The sequence below is a fragment of the Carassius carassius genome, chromosome 31 (assembly GCF_963082965.1).
Source record: "Carassius carassius chromosome 31, fCarCar2.1, whole genome shotgun sequence".
In the NCBI taxonomy this organism is placed as follows: Eukaryota; Metazoa; Chordata; class Actinopteri; order Cypriniformes; family Cyprinidae; genus Carassius; species Carassius carassius.
The window spans coordinates 27,262,016-27,289,656 of NC_081785.1; the positions used below are offsets into that span (position 1 = coordinate 27,262,016).

Here is a 27,641-nt window from a genome sequence, read left to right on the forward strand (position 1 = left end):
GGACATGCGCATTCTGAATTATATCGACGATTGGTTAATTCTAGCTCAATCGGAACATCAGGCAGTTCGGCATCGAGATGTCGTTCTTGCTCACATCAAGAGTTTGGGGTGATACCTTTTGGCCACTTGCACGTGAGACCTCTACAGTGGTGGCTCAGATCCAAGGGATTCTCCCCGAGGAAATCCATTTCACACGATCTTGAGTTCACGATGGTGTCATCGCGCCCTGATCATGTGGAAAGATCCTTGGTTTCTTTCTCAAGGTCCCGTGCTGGGAGCTCCTTGTCGTCGCGTTACGCTAACGACGGATATCTCTCAGGGTCTGTGGCAGTACCATCATCTCTAGTGGCATATAAATTGTCTAGAAATGTTGGCAGTGTTTCAGGCTCTAACAGCTGTAATATCCTGACTTCCCTCCCTGATTTTATATGACATATGATGTGACGTTGCCCCCTTGTGGTTAGGTGGGGGAAGTGGTAAACCAAGCACTTTAATAAAGTCATGCTTAGAGAGTACACGTTGAACATGTGTCTCTGTGTTTATTTGTTAAGTTAGAGCTACTTAACTCTAAAGTCTGTACCTGGATGGGAGAGCTCCTTGGAAAAACTAGGTTGCTGCTGGAAGAGGTGGTAGTGAGGCCAGCAGGGGTGCTCACCCTGTGGTCTGTGTGGGTCCTAATGCCCGAGTATAGGGACGGGGACACTATAATGGTGGCCAGGTGACACTTTGTTTTTCAATGAGCACATGGCTTGTGTTTTTTTTTTTTTCTGTTTTTTTTTTTTTTTTTTTTGTGCCATGTCACCACAGTAACTGACCCGTAGCATAAGTTACCTTGTTTTCAGAAACTGGCTTGACTTAAATTTTAATTAAATTTTAATTTATGCATTTAGCAGATGCTTTTATACAAAGCGACTTATAGTGCATTCAGGCTATACATTTTTACCTATCATGTGTTCCCGGGGGAAATTGAACCCCCAACCTTGCGGTTGATAGTGCAATGCTCTACCAATTGAGCTACAGGAACACTTACCCTTTGACTTACCCTGCTTTCAACAGTTTGAAAAAACTCTTATTCTGAAATGGAACACCCATAGTTTCCCTCATTTCAGGGTTGACATACTCAGAGTTTTCACTTAACCTCCTTTCTAAAACAGGGCCCAGGCCTGGTCCTCTCTCGTCTTTCACTGTCGTCACTCCTCCTTTTATCCTTACAGAGCTCCTCAATGGGACTCGAGACCAGTGAGTGGTGCAGGTATCGCTAATTATCATTTACTCCACCGGCCTCCCTCCATTCCCATGGCTCTTGGCCCCATTCACACTCATCACAGTGGTATATTGTACTGAATTTTAGATTTACATTAAGTCATTTTGAAGATGCTTTTATCCAAAGCGACTTAAAATTGGGGGATACATAAAGCGATTCTTCTTAAAAACAGACAAAGGAAGTGTTTGTAATACCACATTTTAGACATTGTTCAAATAAGTACAAGTTAGAAAGTGAAGGAATAAATAAGAGAATGATTTTTTTTATTTTTTATGATGAAGACCAGTCATGCTGCTGCATTCTGAATCATTTGTAGAGGTTTGATTGTGCTTGATGTAAGTCCATCCAAAAGAGCATTCAGTAGTCTAGCCTAGAAATGGCAAGGGCCTGGACAAGAAGTTGTGCAACATGGTCCATTAGAAATGGCCTTATCTTTCTGATGTTGTGCAATGCAAACTTGCAAGATCGAGCAGTCTTTGCAATTTGGTCTTTGAAGGTCAGCTGATCATCAAAGGTTACACCAAGATTTCTGACTGAAGTTGATGGAGTAATTGCAGAAGAGCCTAGCTGGATGGTGAAATCATACTGTAGAGTTGGAGTGGCAGGGAAGACAAGAAGCTCAGTCTTTGCCAGGTTTATCCCTGTGATGCCCAGTAACGAGAGGGCAGACAGTAGGATCTGATGACTGACCATGTCAAAAGCAGCAGATAGATCCAACAGAATAAAAACTGTTGATTTGGAATTAGCTTTTGGACTCCACAGGGCTTCAATGTCTGACAGTAGAGCTGTCTCCGTTGAATGGCCACTCCTGAAACCTGACTGGTTAGCATCCAGTTTGTTGTTCTCTGAAAGAAACAAAGATATCTGGGTGAAAACAACTCTTTTGAGGGTTTTCGCTAGGTATGGAAGGAGAGAGATGGGTCTGTAGCTATCTGTAAGTGAAGTGTTTAATGTAGGTTTTTTGAGCAGTGGGGTTACCCATGCCTGCTTGAATACAGTGGGGAAGGTGCCAGTGAGGAGAGATGCATTGATGATGTTTGTGAGAGCTGGTAAAAGTGTAGGAGAGATTGCTTGAAGGAGGTGTGAGAAGATGGGAGTTTTAACAGTTGGTGTGGTTGATTTGAAGTCCTGTGTGTGTGTGTGTGAGGGGGTGGGCTGATGATTGACTACTGATTGTTCTAGTTTCTTCTTGATTAAAAAAAAAATGTATAGCCTGAATACACTGTAAGGTGCTTTGGATAAAAGCAGCTGCTAAATGCATAAAAATAAATATAGAAGATAGAGGTAACTTGATCAGATTGATTTGAATTTCACTTGGCAGCACTTTTTATTTTATTTTATTTTTTTTTATTATTATTTTTTTATCAGGCATGCTTCAGTCTCCTAAGTTAGATCTGTCAAAAGCAGTTAATCTCATTGGGGCACTGTAGCAAACTTTTGAAGAGTACCAGATTGGTATATCTACAATATATATACCATATCTACTTCATCATCATCTTGATGAGATTATCCAGATATGTGACAGCGGCAGCATTTCCTCAGACATGTGAAAACATCTCAAACACAAACAGTTGGACAGGATGTGGAGATGAACAACTGCACGTTTACCACACAATCATGTGCTGTATGACTGGAAAAATATATATGCATGAGAATCAATTTGTGCTTCATTTGCTGAAATTGACAGGTGATTTTTTTTAATAAAATGTAGACCACTATCTTCTCATTTAGATTTTCTAATAAAAGAGAATTTTTACATAATTTGTTACATTTAATTACTCCTTAGCAGATTTTGACTTGTATACAGTATGAAACACCTGCTAATCACTAGCATGTAAAATCATAATGCACAAGCATTTACATGAAGTAGCCTTTTTGACAACTTTGGGTGATTAAGGGCAAAACCCACAAGATATAGTACCTTCAGTGCCTTGTAGATGGCAATATCACTTTCATAGCTGTTAGATGCCATGCAAAATGTAACAAGTAATGGCATTACTCATCATAAATGTAGTGGAGTAAAGCATACATTCTTATTAAAAAATGTAGAAAAAGTGACATGACATACAGCCAAGTATGGTGACCCATACTCAGAATTTGTGCTCTGCATTTAACCCATCCAAAGTGCACACACACAGCAGTGAAAACACACAAACCGTGAACACACCCGGAGCAGTGGGCAGCCATTTATGCTGCGGAGCCCGGGGAGCAGTTGGGGGTTCGGTGTCTTGCTCAAGGACACCTCAGTCGTGGTATTGCCATCCCAAGTCTCGAGCCCACAACCTTAGGAGTCAAACTCTCTAACCACTAAGTCACAACTTAGAAAGTGAAAGCTACGAATATCTTTGATACTCAGTAAAACTACAAAGCAGCCAAAAACATGCTTAAGTACATTAACTCAAGCACTTTACACCAGTGGGTCCCAAACACACTGACTCACTGTGAGAAACTGAGAAAACTGTGATCCTATTAAAATAATACTTTTAATAAATATTTGAAATTAAATAAATATATTAAAACACAAGATCTTTAGATTACACTTCCTTTCAGAGCATTTTAAGGTTAGTATGATTTATGTGTGGAAGGTCAATCATCTGTGGAATCCGAGTGCATGGCCGTTCATGTGTAGTTTTTATGGAACTCTCGCGAGCTTTCACAGTCACGTGCTCGCCAGTCATCACGACTGCGTGAAGCTCCCGCAGCACAGGCAGCTCGCTGCTAGCTGTCAAACACCGAATCCTGCGGGATATCAGCTCAAAACAACGGACAGCAAAACCCGAAACAGACCACAGCATCGCACAGGGCAATGGGATGAAACACACCCGGAATCTGAGCATCGCGGATCTGTGTTTGGCGAGATTAGAGGGCGAGATATGAAAGCTACATACTAGCCAACTGCTCATGACTCTTTAACAACACAACACAAGAGTTTCAGTTTGTACACGGGACTAAAGAAGGATGGAGTGGGACAAATCTGGGACATTTGACAAGAGTCGAGCATCTAAATAACTGTTGAGCAGCACTGGTTTTCTTATATTCGGTTTGTTAACTATTGTTCTGTCAACTGCCGGCAGATTATACGGTTGTCAGGGTGTCTTATCATTCTGGGTGATTTATCTACGCGAGTTTGGTCGACCATAAGAGCTCCAGTATGCATGACGCATACGAACCAGTTCCTATCCTGGAGAAGTTACCCCTCCAGATCGACTGTGTGGCGGCCTGGGGTCAGTTCTGCTCCTCATTTAGACAACTTTACACTCATATATTGAGTATCGCTGCTTGCACCTTTTCATTTGTTCATTATGACTGTATCTCAAAACCTTGTGAGTTGCAAACTGGCTGTGTCAAGTTTTATTTAGCCGCCTATATGGTATGGGCGTCTAGTATTTCAATATAGACTGATTTTATTGGGCAATATGGATCTAGTTGTTGAATATTTGTTGGTCAAATGTCCTTTCTCTGTCTAGTTTGACAGAATATCAGGTTTTGAGTCATGGCCAGAGAAAGCACAACTATTCCACTGTCTGAACAACAGATGTTTTATTAATAAGGCAGCTGTCAAGGTGCTGAAAACATAGTATGGTTGTAGGTGTTTAGATTAGATTCCAGCAGGGAACTGAAAGATCAGTAAAGTACAGTTAAACCAAGTGTTAATGTAACACATGTGAGGTTATGCCATTTTGCAGGTGTGCGATTTTTAAAACCAATCAATGTCTACTAGATTAAACAAGGATTGTTTTAAGGTCTCTTAGGTCAATCCATTTCAAGTGAAACTTTGAGCAATCTTTATCATGACATTTGAATGTGCAAAATAGTTATGTATTTTTTATGTGCATGTCCTGAAATGTGCCGTAGAGATCAGTGTTTGTCCCAAAGAGCTTGGATTGGACCGTCCTTAGTTGAGATATTAAGGTTTCTGTTAACGTCCAACCAAAGTTTGTTGTGGGCCATGACATAAACACACAAAATTAAATAATAAAAAATATCTAAATAAAATTAGACTAATTAAAAAACTTTAATAAAAAACATTTTGCATTACCAATACATTGAGGAAATAAATTATTGAATGAATGAATAAATAAATAAAAATCGTCTAGCAATTTTTGGACCTAAAACCGACCCTCTTAATTCTGAATTCTACTGCAAAAGTAGCTCCAAGAACTCATTTGTAAAACTTCGCCATGTGTCTTCAGTGTGTGATAATCATACTGTGTTTGCAGATGATTGGCTCCTTGTGGGGACCAAACCAGGCCATCTCCTTCTGTACAGGATCAAGAAAGATGCATGTGCGTAGTTTTTGTTACATCTGTGCTTATATCTAGCATTAATCATTTGTTAAAGTGATTATTCAAGTTTAAGTGATAATCTTTTTTTTTTTTTTCTAAACACAGGTACAAACAGGTTTGAAGTTACTTTAGAGAAATCCAATAAGAACTTCTCAAAGAAGATTCAGCAGGTATGCACAGATGGAGAAGTCCATCCATTAAAGGATTGGTTATTTGTCGACCCGAACTCTGTTATTACTTACACAACATTATGTTTTTCCACTGTGACATCCATGAATAATACTTAACTTTTGCTTCTAACATTTGTTTTTCTGTTTCCTCTCTCAGCTTTTTGTGGTGTCACAGTACAAGATTTTGGTTAGTCTGTTGGGTAAGTATTTTTACCAGATTTATTTATTCAATGACTACCTTTACATGTGCACCAATAATTTAGCAAAGTTTGATTCAAGCGCAAGCACATACACACTTTGGTCAGGGTGGAATAGTTTTGATTAGAGGTGTTTACATGCCTGTTTATTGTAATTGACATCGCCATATGCCACACATAATGTATTTTTGAGCTCAATCATATCAATATTGGGTTTACATAAGGTTAATCGCAGTATTGCCTAAACATGGTTATTGTCATTATGTGTTGTCATATTCTTTCTTTGTGGCTTGCATTTAAGGAACTTCTATCAAAGATCAAAATGATGTGGTGTAGTGTAAAGTATCATAAGGAACTGTGTAGTTTTGGTGTCAGTAGTATCATTGCCCTCTTTTGTTTCAGAGAATAACATCCACGTTCACGACCTGCTCACGTTCCAGCAGATAACTGTGCTGTCCAAAGCCAGAGGAGCCACACTGTTTGCCTGTGACCTGCAGGTAGGTTAAACAATCACTCTGGCCTGTTTATTTGATGACACTTGGGTTTGTGAAATGTTGATGCCTGTGTGAATGTGAAGAGAAATTCATATATCAACCAAAAATCACAGCCACAGTTGCTTAAAGTATATTCCAAAAAAAAAACTCTTGAAAACACTGATGCTGCTTTGAGCTGAGTTTTTATGAATGTGTGCACACTTCTCCTCTTAATAACACAATAAACACAACAAAAATGACAATGGTGAGAAAACCGAAGTTAAGAAAGTGGATATTATGGATATAAGCGTTGTGGATATTTTGGCTCCTGCTCTGCATCCAGCACTCCAGTCAAGTCAGTTCACTATGGAAGTAAAATAATGACTTATGTCTTTGAAACAAAAAAGCATGCTGAATAGCAGTAACTGAAAAATAATGCATTGCATTAACAGTACTTGCATTTTAATGCCTTGAATTTCCAGGGCTTGCATTGTTAGGTCCTGAAATTTTATATAGTTGTTCATTTAAGCTGTGAATATTTCAATTCAAAATATTTCACACACCTTTTCATAATTAAAAAATCAATAATTAATATTCACGTTCCAGAATTCACTTCCAAAATATTAAATTGGTTAAAAAATACGATGTATAATATTCGACAGGCAAATTTCGGTCCATTTTATTTCATTTTCCAAATTCGCTTCCACAAATTCAGTGGTTAAAATTCGGCAGATAATTGGCCCTTTCACATCCGGGAGCTGCAGGAATAGCAGTAGAGCACAGAGGCATGATCTCCATCTGCTGTCAGTCGCTCACCAGCAGGTGGTGCAAGCGGCTTCTGATGAAGACCAAAGCAACAGGTGGATTAAGTAATACAGTTACAAAAACTGATCTGCAGAAATTAAGCAAGCGCTAAGCAGAAGTTTTGATTATCGGGGCATGTGGAAAAGCTGATTGTGCGTATGTTTATTTCAACATCTTTGCTGTTACCAAGTAAGCAGCATTCAAAGGAGATTATAGTGGTGTTTTACCCAATGCTGAATTACAGAACTAACGTTACATCTAAGGAAGACATACATTGCTTGCGGTTGTTTAGTTTCCGTAACTTTGTGTTATGGCTTGTGCGTCGCTGAGCTGTAATACTGGGGATCCCCTCACGTCACACTCCAGGATTCCCCAATGACGAGTAACGCTTCTCAGTCAATTAATACTGTGATATAAGACCTCAGATCTCAGAATACATTTTATTTAAATTTTTAATAAATTCTTTGGTAAAGGGGATTTACTATTAAAAATAAAACATGGAAGAAATGTTGTGTGATTATTCCTTAAATTATGTTCGTTTCATTTTAATAGTAGTAGTAGTAGTGGGCTTTCTACATTCTGCTGAACAATAGTAATAGATTTCTGTCAAATACTTTTATTTTGACAGGTTTACCGTTACAGTTCTGTGTATGTGATACTACAGTCTATGATGTGATATGACGCTAGTTTTATTCAAATCAAACGGTCAGATGCTCATGAAGTGAATCTCAGTGCAGTTCTGGAGATGTTCCTCATGTTTTCATGTCTTTATTTAGTGAGAGGAAAGACGCTGAAATCAGCGCGAGCGTCACGCAGCTTCCGTGTGTTTAATGAATGAAGATGCGCTTCTGCGCATTAACACAGACACGCAGAACATGCAGGATTCATATTTAAATAGACTTTTCCAGGTTAATATTTGCAGATATTAGTCCATATCGCGATTTGATGTAAGTGCAATGACCTACTTTTGATTAATTCATTCAAAATTTGACAAATTCCGTGACATTCTACGTTAAAATGTAAATTACGTTTTTATGACTGGATTTCGCAGTTCCGTGCGAGTTTTCTGCATTGTGGAAATCATAGGGCCCTTCAGTAGACATCTGCCTGCTGTTCGCCCTACGCCTTAAAACCGAAGTATCTTCATATAATGGAGACAGTTGTCCTTTTTTTGAAACTTTTTTTTTTAGACTAGTTCTCTACACGTGACGGGAGAGGGGACAAAAGCAAGAGGCGGGGGCGAGCACATCACAGAGAAGGCAAACAAGCAAAGTGGCGGAATCTGAATTAAATATAAACAATATATCAATATATACGATGTGTCAAAATCCATATCGTGTTTAAAAATAACTCGATATATTTTAAATATCGAGATATCGCCCACCCCTAGCCTTGAGTGTGACTTGAGGGGTCCAAAAACTTTAGGGCCACTTCGATGAATGTAATTGTCCATTAATGCTCTGAACTTCAGATCTGATTTTTCTTTTTCTTTCAGCAGTCCAGCTCAGGCGAGGCCAAACTGCGCATGTGTGTTGCAGTCAAGAGGAAAATTCAGCTGTTTTACTGGAAGGACAGAGATTTTCATGAATTACAGGTCTTGAGCTTGGAAACACAGAAGTGAAATATTGGTAGCTAACCATAAGATTAGCCTAAATCATGTTTGGTCACTTTTGCAGGGGGATGTCACCGCTCCAGACATTCCCAAGTCCATGGCTTGGTGTGAGAACTCCATATGTGTGGGTTTCAAACGAGACTACTATCTGATCCGGGTAAGTAAAAAAATTACTTCTTCTCATGAATATTGTAGTTTGCATTGCAGTTTTGTCAGAAGTTTTGTGTTTTGTCTTATGGCGCGTTTCCACCGAGTGGTACGGTACGGTATGGTACGGGTCGGTACGGGTCGGGTCTGTTAACCATGATTTGGCTAGCGTTTCCACCGCCAACAGTACCCTTACTTGATAGGCGTGGTGTATTCCAGAAAGTAGTGATAACGTCACTTGATAGGCGTGGTGTATGACGGAAAGTAGCTTGACGTCATGCGCGGCGACATTGTTGCGACGTTGTTGTAATTTAAAAATGGCGCCTCGTGTGTTGTGTCTTTCCCCTTGCGGCACGCGCAAATGACGATTCTCTGTCAACCAATCAACGTTCTGCAGTGAGTCTAGCTCCACCCTTTAGTACCGTTCCACTGTGCTAGGTACCCCAACGGAAGGGTACCCAAAAAGTGGTACGGTACGGTTCGGCTTTTTGGTACCATTCTCAACTTTTGGCAGTGAAAACGCAAATAAAAGGGTACCGACCCGACCCGACCCGTACCGTACCGTACCACTCGGTGGAAACGCGCCATTAGACTGATAAAAACCAAATTGAAGCTTACCGCTTTCTGGTTTTATTTACAATATATGTCAGATTGACAGTGAGCAGACTGTGGGAGGGCCAGCTGAGGCTGAGACCAGATTCTCTCCCGAATGTATCATTATATGGATATTCACTCACATTAGAGTTTTTTGCGGGTTAATCTTGTGTCTTTTCTCTTCAGATGGATGGACGTGGCTCAGTCAAAGAACTGTTCCCCACAGGGAAACAGCTGGAACCACTGGTGGCCCCACTGGCTGATGGGAAGGTGGCAGTGGGTCAGGATGACCTCACGGTTGTTTTGAACGAAGAAGGCATCTGCACTCAGAAATGTGCCCTTAACTGGACGGACATTCCTGTTGCTATGGGTAAGTATGATGGCAGTGTTAACAAACATGCTTCTCAGGTACTCATTAGCAACTAGCCAAGCATGTTTGTTCTTGAGTTCGGTTTCTGATAAAACCATGTGAACGACATGGCTATTTTTAATTCACATTTGTGTTAAAAATGTATCAACCTGCTCAAATAATGAGCAAAAAAGGTTGAAAATCTCATTTACTTTTACTTTGAAATGTCACATACAATCGAGTATCCACAAGCTTACTATATATAGCTCAGCAAAAACAAATTGGTGGCAAAACACACCTGACATAATATAATTTCTTTCACCTGATAGACTGTTTGTTAATAATAATAATAATAATAGCAATAATACATGATTCAATGAGTGAATGCCATTTCTTTTTTAATAAAGGAAAATAAAATGCGTTATCATATTTGGTTTCGAGAATTGTGAAATGTCACCGCTATCTAATATTTTGGTATCATAACTATGGAAGCCCTTTTCTGCAACTAAACAAAAAATAGAACATGGTAATTGCGTCTTTTTTTCTCGGAAATGCAAGCTTATAGCTTGCAATTCTGAATTTCTAACTCTCAATTGCAAGTTACAAAGTCAAAATTACGAGATATGAACTCTTAATTGTGAGAAAAAAAGAAAGTCATAATTTCGATATATAAACTTGCAATTCCGAGGAAAAAATTTCAAAATTGCTAATTTATATCACGCAGTTCTGACTTTATTACTCGCAATTATGACTTTATAACTTGCAATTGAGTGTAAAAAAAAGTCAGAATTGTGAGATAAAAAGTCCCAATAACCTTGATTTATTTTATTTTTTCAGTGGCAGAAACGGGCTTCCATACATAATAACCTTGTTTCCCGAAAAAATAACAATGTCATGACATACATTGTGTTACCATGATATAAAGTTACTCAAGTGTAATAGCAGCAATATTTACCTACATATATTTTTATTAAAACATTTTCAAACATTCCACAAACCTTTTCTGAGCGATGATACAAACAAAATTGAGTCATTAAAAATTTATCCGAACTGATTCATGGAAACGAATGAATGCAAGTGCTGTTTTAATATTGATTATTGAATCTGTGCCTGCAGAAAAATCCACAGATTTCCACAAACTAAGAACACCCAAAACGCACAAAATGTATTCTGATAAAGAGAGTACAGTCACTGTCAGCACTTTTGAACACATTTTCCTTTTTAAACTCATTCTACTGATTTTTCAAGTCATTTCTGAGTCTGTGTTCATGTGTCTTTCATCAGAGCACCAGCCGCCGTACATCATCGCAGTGCTGCCCCGCTATGTGGAGATCCGCACCCTTGAGCCCAGACTGCTGGTGCAGAGCATAGAGCTGCAGAGACCACGCTTCCTCACCTCCGCTGGGTCAGACCTGTACATCAAAACATTTTCCCATCAATGAGTTCCTCTATTTTGCCACTTGTGTTTTCCCTATTATCCACTGAAATAGACCCGCTGATGCATACTATATGAGAAGATGGTCTTGGTTAAAAGGGATGAGCTTGTTTGCTCACCTCTGTGTCGTTCCAAACCTGTATGCATTTCGTCTGCAGGACTTCAAAAGAAGATATTTTGAATATTAAACTAGATTTGAGCTCACTAGCTTTAATTGTATGGACGAAAAAAGAAGATATTAAGATTTTGATTCAAACGACATGAAGGTGAAATAAATGATGAACTATGGGGGTGAACTATCTATAAAGGTAAATCAGTAGCTAAACTCGAGAGGTTGAAAATCTGAATGTGAGAACTTGTCATATTAATATTTGTATTTTTAAGTAAAAAACAATTAGAAGTTATAGATTAATAGTTACAAATGTGTGTAATGACATACACACAAAGAAAATGACATACACAAATGTTTATGACATATTTACTTTCGCGCTTTACTTCAGTTTACTTCAGTACTTCATGTGAGAGAGCAGAGCTGGGGGCGGGGCTTTGGTGCCAATGAAGACATGTTATTGGTCGATTCCTGACCAATGAACAACTCCAGCCATCGCGACTTGCCAAGAAAGAAATTTGTGTTTTATGCATATGTAACAATTATTTGTAAAACACTGCAAACTGTTTTCACTGAATATCCTTAGCTTCGACAGGATTTTAAGACTGCATTCATTTTGCCATTCAGGTATTATCTGGTAGACAAATAATGCAACATATTTTATATGTAAAAGACTATGTAAAGTGCTTTGAGTGCCTAGAAAAAATGCTATATAAATGTAATGAATTATTATTATTATTATATGTTTATCCCACTGCATATCACTCTATCCCTCTATAAGTTGCAACATAATGCTGTTTTTATTATTTTTACTTCTTCATTGGGTTAAATTCCTAATTTGCTTGTCAGTAATGAACCTTTTTAAATGCAGCATTAATTAATTAATTAGTTTTATAAAAATCGAGTGTTTAAAAATGTCTAAATGTACATTAAACAGCAAAACCTAAAATATAAGCAGTTATGACCAGAAATACTGTTTTTAGCAACTAGTAGAGCTAAATACATGTATTTATTAAACATCAACAAGTCTGGTGGTTAAGCAATGGAATTGCTTATGAATATTATCTTTCTGGCCACCAAATGCCTCTCATTTCAAGCGTGCCTCTTTGCACTGGAATTTAAACCTAAATACTACAGTTATCGTAGTATAAATAATATCCATATTAGAAAATGTTATATTTCAAATGGTCATTCGTGGATCATAATTATTGCGCATGTTATTTAGTACCATGATCTCTTCAAATTAACTAAACAGGACTGAGCTTGGTAGCCCCATGAACCACGTGACCATGTGGCGGTGAGTTCATAGCATGCTCTGGTACAGTGAGTTTACTCTGCAATATGCAGTGGGATATACATATGAATAATGTTGCATTATTTGTATACCAGATAATACCTGAATGGCAAAATGAATGCAGTGTTTTAAAATCCTGTCAAAACTAAGGATATTCAGTGAAAACTGTTGGCATTGTTCATTGGTCGAGCATCGACCAATAAAATATCTTCATTCGCACCAAAGCCCCGCCCCCGGCTCTGCTCTTTCACATCTGCATATACAGACGTGGCCAAAAGTTTTGAGAATTACATAAATATTAGTTTTCAAAAGGTTTGCTGCTAAACTGCTTTTAGATCTTTGTTTCAGTTGTTTCTGTGATGTACTGAAATATAATTACAAGCACTTCATACGTTTCAAAGGCTTTTATCGACAATTACATGACATTTATGCAAAGAGTCAGTATTTGCAGTGTTGGCCCTTCTTTTTCAGGACCTCTGCAATTCGACTGGGCATGCTCTCAATCAACTTCTGGGCCAAATCCTGACTGATAGCAACCCATTCTTTCATAATCACTTCTTGGAGTTTGTCAGAATTAGTGGGTTTTTGTTTGTCCACCCGCCTCTTGAGGATTGACCACAAGTTCTCAATGGGATTAAGATCTGGGGAGTTTCCAGGCCATGGACCCAAAATTTCAACATTCTGGTCCCCGAGCCACTTAGTTATCACTTTTGCCTTATGGCACGGTGCTCCATCGTGCTGGAAAATGCATTGTTCTTCACCAAACTGTTGTTGGATTGTTGGAAGAAGTTGCTGTTGGAGGGTGTTTTGGTACCCTTCTTTATTCATGGCTGTGTTTTTGGGCAGAAATGTGAGTGAGCCCACTCCCTTGGATGAGAAGCAACCCCACACATGAATGGTGTCAGGATGCTTTACTGTTGGCATGACACAGGACTGATGGTAGCGCTCACCTTTTCTTCTCCGGACAAGCCTTTTTCCAGATGCCCCAAACAATCAGAAAGGGGCTTCATCGGAGAATGTGACTTTGCCCCAGTCCTCAGCAGTCCATTCACTATACTTTCTGCAGAAGATCAATCTGTCCCTGATGTTTTTTTTGGAGAGAAGTGGCTTCTTTGCTGCCCTTCTTGACACCAGGCCATCTTCTAAAAGTCTTGGCCTCACTGTGCATGCAGATGCGCTCACACCTGGCTGCTGCCATTCCTGAGCAAGCTCTGCACTGGTGGCACTCCGATCCCGCAGCTGAATCCTCTTTAGGAGACCATCCTGGCGCTTGCTGGACTTTCTTGGACGCCCTGAAGCCTTCTTTACAAGAATTGAACCTCTTTCCTTGAAGTTCTTGATGATCCTATAAATTGTTGATTTAGGTGCAATCTTAGTAGCCACAATATCCTTGCCTGTGAAGCCATTTTTATGCAACACAATGATGGCTGCACGCGTTTCTTTGCAGGTCACCATGGTTAACAATGGAAGAACAATGATTTCAAGCATCACCCTCCTTTTAACATGTCAAGTCTGCCATTCTAACCCAATCAGCCTGACATAATGATCTCCAGCCTTGTGCTCGTCAACATTCTCACCTGAGTTAGCAAGACGATTACTGAAATGATCTCAGCAGGTACTTTAATTACAGCAATGAAATGCAGTGGAAAGGTTTTTTTGGGATTAAGTTAATTTTCATGGCAAAGAAGGACTATGCAATTCATCTGATCACTCTTCATAACATTCTGGAGTATATGCAAATTGCTATTATAAAAAATTAAGCAGCAACTTTTCCAATTTCCAATATTTATGTAATTCTCAAAACTTTTGGCCACAACTGTACAAGTGCACAAGTGAGTTTTGCAACAGGAATACCGCAAAAGGAGTAGCAAAAGTCAGAGCGCTAGGATTTGAACTTGTACTGCCAGATCTGAGAGGTTGTAAGTGCCGACTCAAACTGAAGTAAATATGTTGTAAAGATTTGTGTATGTCAAACACAGGTGTTTTGATAATTTTCTGTGTGTGCAAATAGAAAGGTTCAGCTTTCCACATTAGAAGTGTGAGTGTAAATTTTTACTTACAAATACAAATATTAATATGACAAGTTCTCACATTCAGATCTTCAACCTCTCGAGTTTAGCTACTGATTTACCTCCATAACTATCCCTTTAAATCCAACAATTGCATGTGCAGGTTGTGAACGTCTCTACTGCAGCTAGAAACATACTCTGATCAAAATGCATGAAGGGCCAGATCATTATCTCGTGATTGATCACACCAACCAATCAAAATTAAATCTTTAGGATTTACTTAAGGTATGTTTTATTGAATGTGCTGACTCTCTTCCTTCTTTCCCTCTTTAATTCCACAGATCAAATGTGGTGTACGTCGCCAGCAATCACTTTGTTTGGCGTCTGGTGCCCATCTCTATAGCCAGCCAGATACGACAGCTGCTACAGGACAAACAGTTTGAGCTGGCGCTTCAGCTAGCGGTGAGACACTTTTTAACATCCCCTAAAGACTGAACGCAGGGCACACAGTGTTCTCATACACTGACCTTGTTTTTTTCTCGTCTTTCCTCAGAAAATGAAGGATGATTCAGATGCAGACAAGAGACAACAGATCCATCACATTCAGAACCTGTTTGCCTTCAACTTGTTCTGTCAGAAACGCTTTGACGACTCCATGCAGGTGTTTGCTAAGTTAGGCACAGGTGAGTTCATACAGCTGTGATGCTGCACAACTAATGAGGACAGAATAGTATGGAAAGACTGTCCAGTGTGTGATACATCACACAAACAAATACATAAATAAATAAATATGTAGGACTAAATTTAAGATTTATGTTTTTGAAATTCATATACATTTTCCATCCATTTTAATTACTCATAAAAATAAAAAAAATCTGTAAAAGTATGTTTTGAAGGTTTCTATATTTTACTTCAATAAATCCAACTATTTTCAATCTCATATATTTATTTAGTTCATTAGTGGCATACCAAGTATATAAATTGAGTTGTAATGTATTTCCTTTACTAAAAAGTGCTTGAACTGGCAGTCTGAGGCTGAGTTGCATCATATAGTCCACTAGACTTGTGCCGGTATTCGGTAATGCGATATATTGCGGTGATTAATATGCACAATATTGTTATCGTAGGCACTTCTAAATACTGTGAATACATATACATTACAAATTATTCAGAATTTGGAATGCATTTTAAGATTATTATTCCCATCAGCTGCTTAAAATGCACAACATCCGCTGTATGCTGCTGGAAAGAGCGCATGCGCTCTGATGTAAACAAGCACGCATGAGAAGCACATGGAGGAACACGTGAGAGACGCGCTGAATGAAAGCACATTCACTCTCTGACAGCAGATGGCGCTAAATGCAGCCCTTACCCTGTAAACATAAAAATAATCTTAAATAACCATTCAGATTTGTGTTTTCCCTATGGTGTTTATTACAGTGCCAACTACTGAAATATTTAGACTTAATAGGCTATTTATCTTCAAACATTCTTTTTTTTTTTTAATCTGGACTACAAATGCCCTAGATATTGTTTGAAAGTGTTTTGATCTTTTATTGTTCATTCACACTTTACATTATGGCTTCATTAGTTAACATAAACTGCCAATGAAAAAATTATTCTGAACATTCATTAATCTTAGGTACTCCAATATTTAATAACACATTGTTAAAATTGAAAGTTGCCACTGTGTTATTTAATGAGCTAACATGAACTAAGTACTTTTTTTAACAAAGATTAATAACATCTATAGCAAATGTAGTTATTGTTCATTGTTTAGCTGTGCATTTATTGAATGAGCACTATGTGATGTCCGAACTGATTACACTATATTTTATGTATTGCACTGTATTTTATGTAAAATAATTTTCTATTTTTAAACTGTCTTAAATTCATTTTAAAATCATTTTCATTTTCAAGTTCTTAAATTGCTTGTTTTATTTGTGTGATTATTTTTCTTCATGACTTTTTTTTTCTCTTTCTTTTTGAATTACCATTGTGTACGAAATATGCTATATAAATAAACTTGCCTTGAGGTCTTACTGTAAAGTGATACCTATTGGTTTTTATAGTTCTTTTGCACTTTAATGTGTAAAACATTTAACTTTTATATATTTTTCTGTATTGCTTTACTGTTTTAAATGTTTAGTTAATTTTGTTATAAGAAAAAAAAGTTATTTAACCTGTTATACTGTATTATGACCACTTTTTAAAACAAAATTGCAATACCATGATAATACCGTATACCGTGATAAAAGCATTATCAATTAACCGCAACAGGAAAATTTGATACCGGCATATCCCTATAGTCCACTAGAGAGTGCCACTGGACCAGGAAAGAAAGATGTGTGCATCATAGAGTCTTGCAGTGGTGATGTGTTTTTGAAGGCCAAACTTTGTTTGCATCACCCTGATTCCTTCAAAAAAACTGTAGTTTTGGTGTATGGATTATCGCAGAAAATAAACTCTGCGGCCAACAAAGATTTATGATTCTTACATGTTTTGTCCATGATGATAGAAATGTCATTTTCACTAAAGGTTTGAGTTAGAATTAGTAGTTTGAATAGTTTACCTGTTTGGTTTTGTGATGTTTAATGTTCTGACAACCTTACATTTAGGCACCTTGCTTTTCAACACAAGTAAAAGCTTTAATAAAATCACAAGTTGGTATTACTGATGTATTTTATGTCATAGAATAAAAGGTGAAAATATCTTGAGCTTGTGTTTAACGGACCTCATTTCAGACATTTAAACAAAACCCTATTGACTTCAGGATGATAAAAAGCTGCTTTTCTCGTCTCTTTTATAGATCCCACGCATGTTATTGGACTGTATCCAGACCTTCTTCCCACTGACTACCGCAAACAGCTGCACTACCCCAACCCTCTGCCCGCGCTGTCTGGAGCCGAGCTGGAGAAAGCCCACCTGGCCCTCATAGACTACCTGACGCAGGTAGCCAGCAGTTTCATACGGAGTGTTTTTTTTTTTAAAAATCATCTTGTTACAGTTTTCCCTCTTATGTTTTTAATAGAAACGCAGTCATCTAGTGAAGCAGCTGAACGACTCGGACCCCTCCACCACCTCTCCTCTCGTGGAAGGGACCCCCACCATCAAGAGCCGCAAGAAGCTCCTTCAGATCATCGACACTACTCTCCTAAAATGTTACCTCCACGTAAGGCCTTCAGAACGTTCTCTTACTGAATATTTCCTTTTTAAATAAAATGCTGTTCTTTTGAAAATTCAGCTTTTTTTTTTTCACGGCAAGAAATTACATTTTAAAATATATTTAAACAGTTTTTTTAATTATTCTAATATTTCATATTGTTACTGTTTGCATGTTTATTTATTAACTCTTTCCTTTCTTTTTTTTTGACCAAGTAATTGCAGCCTTGGTGAGCATAAGATACTATATTTCAAAAAGATGTAAAAATCTTACGAACCTTAAATTTTTGAACTGTTACATACAGTGAGTATAGAAAAGAATCACCCCCTTTAAAAGAATCACATTTTGTTGCTTTGCAGCCTGAAATGAAGACAGACACAGTTTGTGTTTTATCCAGCTGGATTTATTCAGTGCAACTTATAACATCCAAGTGAAAGATATAACACCAACATGTCAGAAAATAAAATAATAAACCGAATCACAGAATGTATCTGTGATCAATTGGATGCTGCAAGATTGCTACTTTTCTGATAGCTTACTTATCAATATTTTTATATAAAATTTACTACATTAAACCAAAGCTAAAGATTGTAAGGTGTGATTAATTCTTTAGATAATTGTATCATGAACTCAAAAAATATTTTACTTAAGACTGTTTAAAAAAAATTCAATGTATCAAACAATTTTCAAATTCTCTTTCTTTGTGTTTGAAATGCTTCTTGCTCTTAATTGTTCTCAGTCAGTCAATGATTACTTAAACAAGTCCGTATGAGAGAGATGAGATATGAATGTATAAGTACTTGGTTGTGATGCCTGAAGCTCTTGTTTAAGGAGACAGATCTCTACAGTTACATCTCGTTTTTCTCGATTTACTGTAAAGGAGTGAATGTAGAGAATGGTTTTTGTTTTGTTTTGATCTGCAGACCAATGTAGCTTTAGTGTCGCCTCTCCTGCGTCTGGAGAACAACCACTGTCACATAGAGGAGAGCGAGTATGTGCTGAAGAAAGCCCACAAATACAGCGAACTCATCATCCTCTATGAGAAAAAAGGCCTTCACCAGAAAGGTGCGCTCAGTCTTCTCAACTCCTGCTCACTGTGAACATGCTTCAGGCTTATCATTTGAGTGTTAATGTGTCCTTGAGTAATCTCCATTAGGAGTGTAATCTCTGTGGGTGTCCTCAAGCAGGGCTCTGATCAGCTCTTGTTTACAGAGATGCTCTAATCAGGTCCTGAGCTGTTTTGTTGATGTCATGTCTCACGGCAGAGATGATGAGGACCAGGCCGTGTTCAGACTGCCTAATAAACCCTCTCTGCAGTCAAACGAACTTATACAGTTTTAAATTATTTAAACATCACTTTCATGAATATACACATTTAATGCAAGTATTCTCATGCAGTTGTTTTCTGTTGTTTTATTAGCAACGGTATTTGTAAACTTACAAATTCAGTTATTAACATGAATTCAAAACTTATGAATGCTTATTGAGGAAGTCCATGCAAACCGAATGATTACTTTAATGAATTGGATGCCGTTTTGCACTGTATGTTCTCTGAATAGTCTTGTGTCTAATAATCTTCCTCATTCAGTTCAGTAGATTTACAGAAGTGTGATTGTCCAGCTCTGCAGGTTCTGCTGGATCAGTCCACTAAAGCCAACTCTCCTCTGAAGGGTCATGAGAGGACTGTTCAGTATCTTCAGAGGCTGGGTGAGATGACCACACTCAACTACTGCATGTATACAATTTAATATAATAAACACACTGTGTATTAGGATTGTACACATTAAAGCTTAGGATTTATTTAGTATAACTCTTTTGCCTGAAGGTCAAGAAGTGAGCCAGAATCTTAAACATGTTCACAGTCCATGAAGAAGTTCAGTAGATCATTTAGCAATATGGCTTAGTGCAATTATCAAATAGCAAAGGCTGCGACTTCAGTAAATATATGCAGTGCATGTTTCAGAGTGAAGCATGGCACTGTGTTTATTTACTGTGTTCAGCACATGATCCATCCATGTTTTCAGCATTTCACAACATCATGATTAATGTTGCTCCACACAAAATCCATCTGCTCTGATTTTGGGTTGCTTATAACATGCATCTGTAAACATGCACCAGTCGGCAAAATAAAAATTTGATGGTTTAATGCTTGAAAAGAAAAGAAAGACATCCATAAATGCTAGGATTGCAAGTTTATAAACGTAATGTAATTTTTTTTTATTAAATCATTTTCAGAAATACTCCTTTTCAGTATGTTGTTTTACAGCGAAATATTACAATAGTATTAGTAGTAATGTTTTATTTTAGTCATTGTTTTTTTAGTAAGAATAGGCCTATTTGATATATAATTCTTAAAAAATATATATATATATATATATATATATATATATATATATATATATATATATATATATATATATAAGAAAACATTGTTCAGTATATATTCTCACCAATTAGATTCTTTCAGCTACCAATGAAAGTGTAGTACTCTCAGCTCTCCATTTCACTGATTTTTCCCAAAAATGCAGTAAATGCATAACCGGTCTACTGATTCTGATTGATAAGTAACATTCGTCTTTTTTGACTAGATCAACAATATGTTGATTTGAAAGACAAATGATCCAGCTCACCACTTGCATGCATTGGTCTCTTTCTACAGGTGTGGAGAACCTGGACATCATATTTGAGTTTTCACCGTGGGTTCTGAAGATTTGTCCAGAGGATGGACTGAAGGTGAGATGGTTGTATTTATATGTACTGTGTTGTAATTTTGAAGGTCTTGAGTTTGGTTTTTCTGTTTCAGATCTTCACTGAGGACCTGACAGAAGTGGAGACTCTGCCCAGAGATAAGGTGTTGAACTTCCTGAAGGAGGGCTTCAAGGAGCTGGCCATCCCGTACCTGGAGCACATCATTTACATGTGGGACGAGACACGCCCCGAGTTCCACAATGTTCTGATCCAGCTCTACCTGGAGAAGGTGCAAGGCCTCATGAAAGTGTACCTCAACACACTGCCTGAAGGTCAGACGCGCAGCTGTCACTCACACTGCTTTATCCGAGCTGCTCTTGGAGTGCTGCTGGTAACAATAATATAATTCCTACTCAAGTAACACAATAATGATGCAACAGAAAAAATATTGTCTTGGGACAATTTATCATTAAAAGTAAAAATTCAGTGTCTATATGCAGCAGTCTATGAAACTATACAGAGGTCATGAACACTGAACCATAATCTGTGTTGACTAGTAGTTTCTTTTTTATATATATATTTGGTAGTCATTTTTAATTCTCAGACAGAAGTGCTTCAAACTGTATAATTATTAGAAAAATGCATAATCAGTGCAAATTATAAAATACTAATAGTAATTTTTAGCATTAGGTAATTTATATACTATGACATCACACAGTAGTTGAAAACATTTTCATTGAGGGGATAAAGGCATTGGCTACTGTGCAGAACCCAAGATATCCAAAAAGCTACAACACTTTTATATTAAATTATTCAGAGAAGCATAATTATACAATTTCATATGGTGTGTTTGACATGTCAGGTGCTTTGACAGATGGGTTGTGCTGTTTAAAGCATGTCACTTTTTAATGGTTATGTTATCATCATTTCAGTTTTGCCTAAAATGCAAGCTAGTTGTGTCTGGCTTTATTTTATTGTATTTGTGTGACTACTGTGTAGCTAGTAGAAAATGTATAACACGGCTCTTGCCATGAAAATAGCTTCAACTTCTGATTTGGCATTTACATTTCTTCTACCTAGCTACTTTTAATTAAGCCACCAAAACATTCATTTAATTAAGTAAAGTCAACAAAATTTTATTTTCTGATAATTTGCTCTTCACTGGAACTATAGGTTTGAATAAACCCTTTATTAGCGACACGATTGTTCTTTGTGATGGAAATTATAACACAACTGAAAGGGAGTCATAATTTGTGTAAAGATGAATGGTAGTTTAACATTTGTGACACAAATTATCCATAAACATGTCTAAAACTAAAACTTTCCATCTAGATGAAATAAAGGCCGAACACCTTTTGTTGACTATATCCAGGTGTTCCAGCTGTAGCTGCAGGAAAGGAGGCAGGAGAGCTGGGAGAGTATAGGAACAAGCTTCTGTCATTTCTGGATGTTTCCATCAGCTATGAACCAGAGAGACTCATCAGTGATTTCCCATTTGATGGTGAGTCCACAGGTCAGAGACATTACAACAAATATAGCTGCAAGCAGCGATGACGGGCCCAAGCCACCCGGTGGCATAAAGGAGCTGGCAATATGCATTTAAAACTCTGGCAGTCTGGATGTTGAGTTACACCAATGAAAGGGTTACTTAACAAATACATACACATAGAGGGAAGAATACATAAAACTTTGAATGATCTAAAAGAATTTTTAAATGATTTTGATAATCTGTATCATTTGTAAAGAAATTATATAAAGCTGTATTCACAGTACAGTACATTTCAACTGAATCTATGTACTTATGTCATTATAATGGATGGAAACAGACAGGAGAAAGATGAGGGTTAAAATAATTCTTATTCTGTGACTCCATGTAGTGGACAGTCTTAGTATTACAGCCTTCTTTTGTCAGCTGAAATGTCCGATAGTTTATAATTTACTGTTAGGCCCCTGAGCATCAGAAAATCATGAAAAATGCAGATATAAAAATATAAATTATATTTGAGATATAAAAATTTTGCATCCTCAATGTCTTAAGACCATATTGAGCGAGTTTGGGGGTGATCGGATAAAAACCCTAGGATGAGTATACCAAAATCCAGAGCCTGCATTTTACAAACCATGTTGCATGGCTGACTTCCTGTAAGACAGAGTGCTGACTGTCAGCAAGAAAGTTATTCGGGATCTTCTGATAAGATCTTTATATGTATGAATTTTGGTGACTGTGAAATGGTGTGTGTGCTACAGAGCTTGTCGGTGACCCCTCCGTGACCTTCTGCCTGGCCCTTAGGCCGCAGATTCCAACATGTGTGCAAATTGTTTTAGAGTTTTTGAGTATGTTAAGGACCCCAAAATGCCCTGGATAAATAAAATTAATAAAATGAGTCCTTAGAAAAACAATAGGGCCCTGCCCCTGTGCCTCTAATGGCTTGGGCCCTAAAAATCTAGAACAACAATTAGAAATGCTGTTCTTGTGTTTCTTCCTTCTCTCTTCTCTCTCGTTCTCTCAGGTCTGTTGGAGGAGAGGGCTCTTCTTCTGGGTCGTATGGGGAAACATGAGCAGGCTCTCTTCATCTACGTTCACATTCTCAAAGACACACGTATGGCTGAAGAGTGAGTGTCGCTCTTTACTCATCCCTAGCCCTGCTCTTTATCACAAAGTCAGCATGAAATCAAAATGGACACCGTTTACTTTTTTAATACACATTCCTGACTTTATTCATCAGTGTACATTATTCAAAAAGATAAATGTTTGTCTGCGTTGGAAGTCAAATAAGTTGCTCCACCAAGGCTGCACTATTGTTTATGCTTACCATTAGCCAAAAAGTTAAGTCATTGTTTTATGCTGCTTTGGTAGGTAACACAGTGATGTGATGTATAACGTAACTGTAGGCTCTTAAAGTTGCAGCAATAATAGCAAATGACATTGGGGCCATTGGGATAAGTGCAGATGCTCTGTAGGGTGAACTTTACAGTCAACCTCTATGTTTCTGTCAAAAAGCTTCTTCAGAAGTCCTCCACTACAAACTCTAATTAAAGTCTGGCTCAGTTCAGATGTGAAACCAATTTCAGTGCATTTCATTTGACTGTTTAAATGAAAGGGAAACTGACTTTAAACTCCATTATTTATACCATTTAAACTTTTCTCCTGTAATGCTCCTTGTGTTTAGACTCTGATCTTTGTGTTCTGATCTTCCTCAGGTACTGCCACGGTCATTATGATCCATCAGCAAACGGCAATAAAGATGTGAGTGCTGCTCAGTGACTTTTCACCAGTCTTATTTGAATTGTTTTTTATTGTCACAATCTAACTGTACAGTAGAAGTTGTGTAGTAACTGCAGTCTGGCTTGTACTATATCTTTTACAATGCAACAGTTCCACAAGGATTTCTGCTTTGCTGAATATACAGAATAATAGATTGCATACTGTCACTAAATCATTACAGTATTTAGTTATTGACACTGATTATATACTATACATTTTAAATGATTTAAATTATTCATGTTTTTACAGTTTTAACCGTTATATCAGTGTCATTTGTTTTAAAATTGTTGTTGCATTTTTTTAATTTATATATATAGTTTAATCAGTAATTGCATTCTCCCAAAATATTAAAATATCCAATAAAAGCTGTACTTATTTAAATGTATTCTTTACTTAAATTTAAATCTTTAAAATTAGGAACTAAGATAAACATTCAAGCTGTCTGGAGAGACTGAATGCAAAAACATTATAGAGGTCATAAGATGCTATTTTTAAAGATCGATTGTGTACTGGGTGTAATAGAGTATGTTATTAGAGAGAGAGCTAATAATGTTATTAATAGCAAACACATTGATTCCTACAAAGCCCCTCCTTCTAAAAAAGCAGTGTGCTCTGATTGGCCAGCTGACCCAGTGCGTTCAATCGAGGTGTTTTCAGCTCAGTAACTTTTCAGATTGTGTTGTGTCAGTTGTGATGAGACTTTACGGTCAAGTCGCCTTTTAATATTTACTGTAGTCATTATCACACAGATACGTGAGGCTTGAAGTCTGAGGGTTAAGTAAATACAGATGTCAATCCCAAACACTGTGTAAATGTGGTCAACTGCAAATGTACACAACAGTCCCTCTTGTGCTGAAACTCCTTGTTTACTGTTAACAGAGCTGCCGTGTGTCTGTGTCTGTCTGTAGGTGTATCTGTCCCTGCTGCGCATGTATCTGTCTCCTCCAGATGTGCACTTCCTCGGGCCCATAAAGATGGAGTTATGTGAGCCACAGCCAAACCTCCAGGCGGCCCTGAAAGTGCTTCAGCTCCACCACAGCAAACTAAACACCACCAAAGTGAGCATGCATCAAGAACACATGAAAATATACATTTGAGTCTGGAATTCAAGACATTATCACCAAACCATGACAGTTTCCTTTCCTCACCTGTCTCAGAGTGAAATACTGACATACTGCATGCTGTAATAAAACCGCAGACAGATTCCATGGCGTGTTCTTTCATTGTGTTTCTCTTCTGTCTCTCATAAGACTATAAACCTGCTGCCAGCCAACACACAGATCCGAGAGATCCAGGTGTTTCTGGAGAGTGTGCTGGAGGAGAAGGCTGGGAGGAAGCGCTTTGACCAGGTCCTGAAGAGCCTCCTTCAGGCCGAGTTCCTGCGGGTACGAATACTGTTCAACAGTTTGACTCAGTCCGCTATAGACTTACTTTTGAAGCTGTATTCATTGTTTTAAAACAAGGTTCTGGTGAATGCATCATTTTGTCAGATTAAGAAGCTTGTTACTTGAAAAGATGCAATGTTAAAACACAGCTGAGCTTCTGTAATCCTACGAAAAAAATGTTCTATTAAGGCCAAAGCTGTATGATGGCGTAAAGCTAAGTATACTTTGGGCTTTAAAAGCATCACTGATTCTAACTAATTACTCTCCAAAATGGCCCATATGTTTAATTTAATGTAACTTAATAATGTTTGTGTGCAGGTGCAGGAGGAACGTATCTTTCACCAGCAGGTGAAGTGTGTCATCACAGATGAGAAAACCTGCAGAGTGTGCAAGAAGAAGATCGGAAACAGGTGCGCTTCGTCTTAATATCTCACGTTATTGCAGTATTCTGTTCTGTAACACATTCACCTGTCTACGCCATGCACAAATCAAGCTGGGTATTTTGTGATGCAGAAGTACATCCTCGAGTGTGTAGCCAAAGATACAAGAAAACAAGTACAAGTAATCGAACCTTATTACCACATCTTAAATACCACAGACATAACAGAGTAAACTGCATTTTAATAGAGAATCTTACATGTGACAAATGACAAAATCCTGACCTCCATTCACTGCCATTATAAAGCCTGGAAGAACCTGAACATTATTATTTCTTTTTTAATAACTCTGATTGTATTCGTCTGAAAGAAAAATGTCTTATACAATTTACATTTTTGGGTGGACTATCCTTTTAATAGAACCTTTAAAGGTTTATAAGTTATTGTTAATAATCTATTTCACTATGGATAAAATGAATGGAGCTTTTTGCTTCCAGACCATGACTGTTGCTTTCTGTAATTCTGAAGAGGTTTCCACCAATCAGAGAAGAGATAGTGTTACCATAGTGGGAGTAATTAATAACACTCATGAGTCATGAATTTATTATTTTTTTTAATCTTCACCTCTTCAAGCTTGTCGCTCTTTATTAAAGAATGAGTCTGAAAAACAAGCCGCTCAAGTGTGCAGATTCTTTCTATTAATGTTTACTATGATGTAGGGAATGTTTGAGGGATTCACTGTGAATATTTACATTTCTGTGTCCTCTTCGTATTCAGTGCCTTTGCCAGGTATCCAAATGGCGTGGTGGTTCACTACTTCTGCTGTAAAGACCGCAGCGTGTGTCCAGTGGAGTAGTCAAACCTGCAACACCAAACACGCTGAGCACAGAGAGCGTCTGTGTGAAAACAACATCGAAGGAAACCAGTCTCTCTCTATTTCTCTCCCACTCTTTCCAGTGGAATGGAAAAGCCGGCACGTCTGACTGATAAAAATAAATCAACTTCCAAAGTAAAAAAAAAACTATGGACAGTGAGACTAAATTCAGATTTGTGAGGTGCATTACTCTGATCTAGATGCACAAAGCTTGATCTAGATGCACAACACGGACCTCACGTCTCTCTTTCCCCCGAGAAGCACTTATTCCCTCACATCCCACCTTTTCTTCTTTGCGCACAGTGTACCTTTTCATTCAACATGGCGCTTTGTCCCGTGCCTTTAGTGGCGAGTAAAGGCCTGTGTTTGTGTGCACCTTCAGGTGCTCAGGACTGTTACTCTGAGCTGATCTGCTTCACTCTGTTAGTCTGAGATGAAATCAGACTCCAGATATAAACCTTAATGTGGGCCCTCTACAGAAAGGCCAGCACTGGCACACACACCGCAGATCATTTACAGTCAAATACTGGACAGGGTTGTCCTCAGTGTTATTTAATTACAAGTTACTTCTAAACAAAATACGGTATTTTTAGTAATACGGTAGTTTACCAAATGCATTCTTTTCCACTAAATTGAAATCTGGTAAATTACTGTATTATTAAATACAGTGTTTTTCTGCATTGTGAAATAATTGAATTCCAGTTACTGGCTGGCAAATCTGGCGTACCTGTGTTTTACTGTAAATTTGACCGTGTTTTTCTGCTATAGGCTGGAAAGAAGAATGCTTCCTCTAGTTTCTAAGATGACTTGTTTACGGCTAGAAGTCTGGATGTGTATGTTTTTTAACGAAGCCATTGTGTCTAATGTTTCGAGTGGTTTGGGTTGTATGAGGTTTCAGAGAGCGGAGCGAGGACTCTACAATCACTGTAGCATGCCACTTTTTCTCGTTTGGTAACTTGAGTGGTTTTAATTTATTATTAACACAATGTCTTTACTGTAAGGAATGTTTCACCTATGTGTGCAATCATGTCGCAGTGTTTTTCTGGCTTCCTATTCCATCTGTCCACTTAACACTGTTGTCAGGTGCTTGTGCTTTGAGTTAACTGTAAACCACGACCTGAACTGTTTCTCAAACAAAGGCACGCT

General features: G+C 37.8%; 1 protein-coding gene across 2 annotated transcripts; it reads left to right on the forward strand.

Annotated features, from left to right (window-relative positions):
- The first annotated feature begins 3,914 nt into the window (after positions 1-3,914).
- LOC132111820 (vam6/Vps39-like protein) lies at positions 3,915-26,488 on the forward strand. Of its 2 annotated transcripts, none has more exons than XM_059519433.1 (24): positions 3,915-4,488; positions 5,485-5,550; positions 5,656-5,720; positions 5,878-5,920; positions 6,320-6,414; positions 8,693-8,788; positions 8,871-8,963; positions 9,734-9,917; positions 11,181-11,301; positions 15,085-15,205; positions 15,297-15,426; positions 17,553-17,695; positions 17,775-17,915; positions 18,830-18,971; positions 19,527-19,613; positions 20,566-20,639; positions 20,710-20,926; positions 21,967-22,095; positions 23,105-23,207; positions 23,796-23,841; positions 24,768-24,917; positions 25,110-25,244; positions 25,563-25,654; positions 26,399-26,488. In XM_059519433.1, exons 1-24 carry the CDS (start codon positions 4,416-4,418, stop codon positions 26,475-26,477), a joined length of 2,625 nt encoding a protein of 874 aa, XP_059375416.1. In that variant the 5' UTR covers positions 3,915-4,415; the 3' UTR covers positions 26,478-26,488. The 2 variants fall into 2 exon arrangements, with proteins under 2 accessions (XP_059375416.1, XP_059375415.1); XM_059519432.1 differs by having other exon boundaries at positions 3,916-4,488; positions 8,690-8,788.
- The last annotated feature ends 1,153 nt before the right edge of the window (positions 26,489-27,641 follow it).

Coding starts and splice junctions, on each gene's coding strand:
- LOC132111820 (XM_059519432.1), top strand. CDS start 4,416: ATGCATGACGCATACGAACCAGTTCCTATCCTGGAGAAGTTACCCCTC. Junction 5,921..6,319: donor GATTTTGGTTAGTCTGTTGG/GTAAGTATTTTT, acceptor CTTTTGTTTCAG/AGAATAACATCCACGTTCAC. Junction 22,096..23,104: donor CAGTGATTTCCCATTTGATG/GTGAGTCCACAG, acceptor TCGTTCTCTCAG/GTCTGTTGGAGGAGAGGGCT.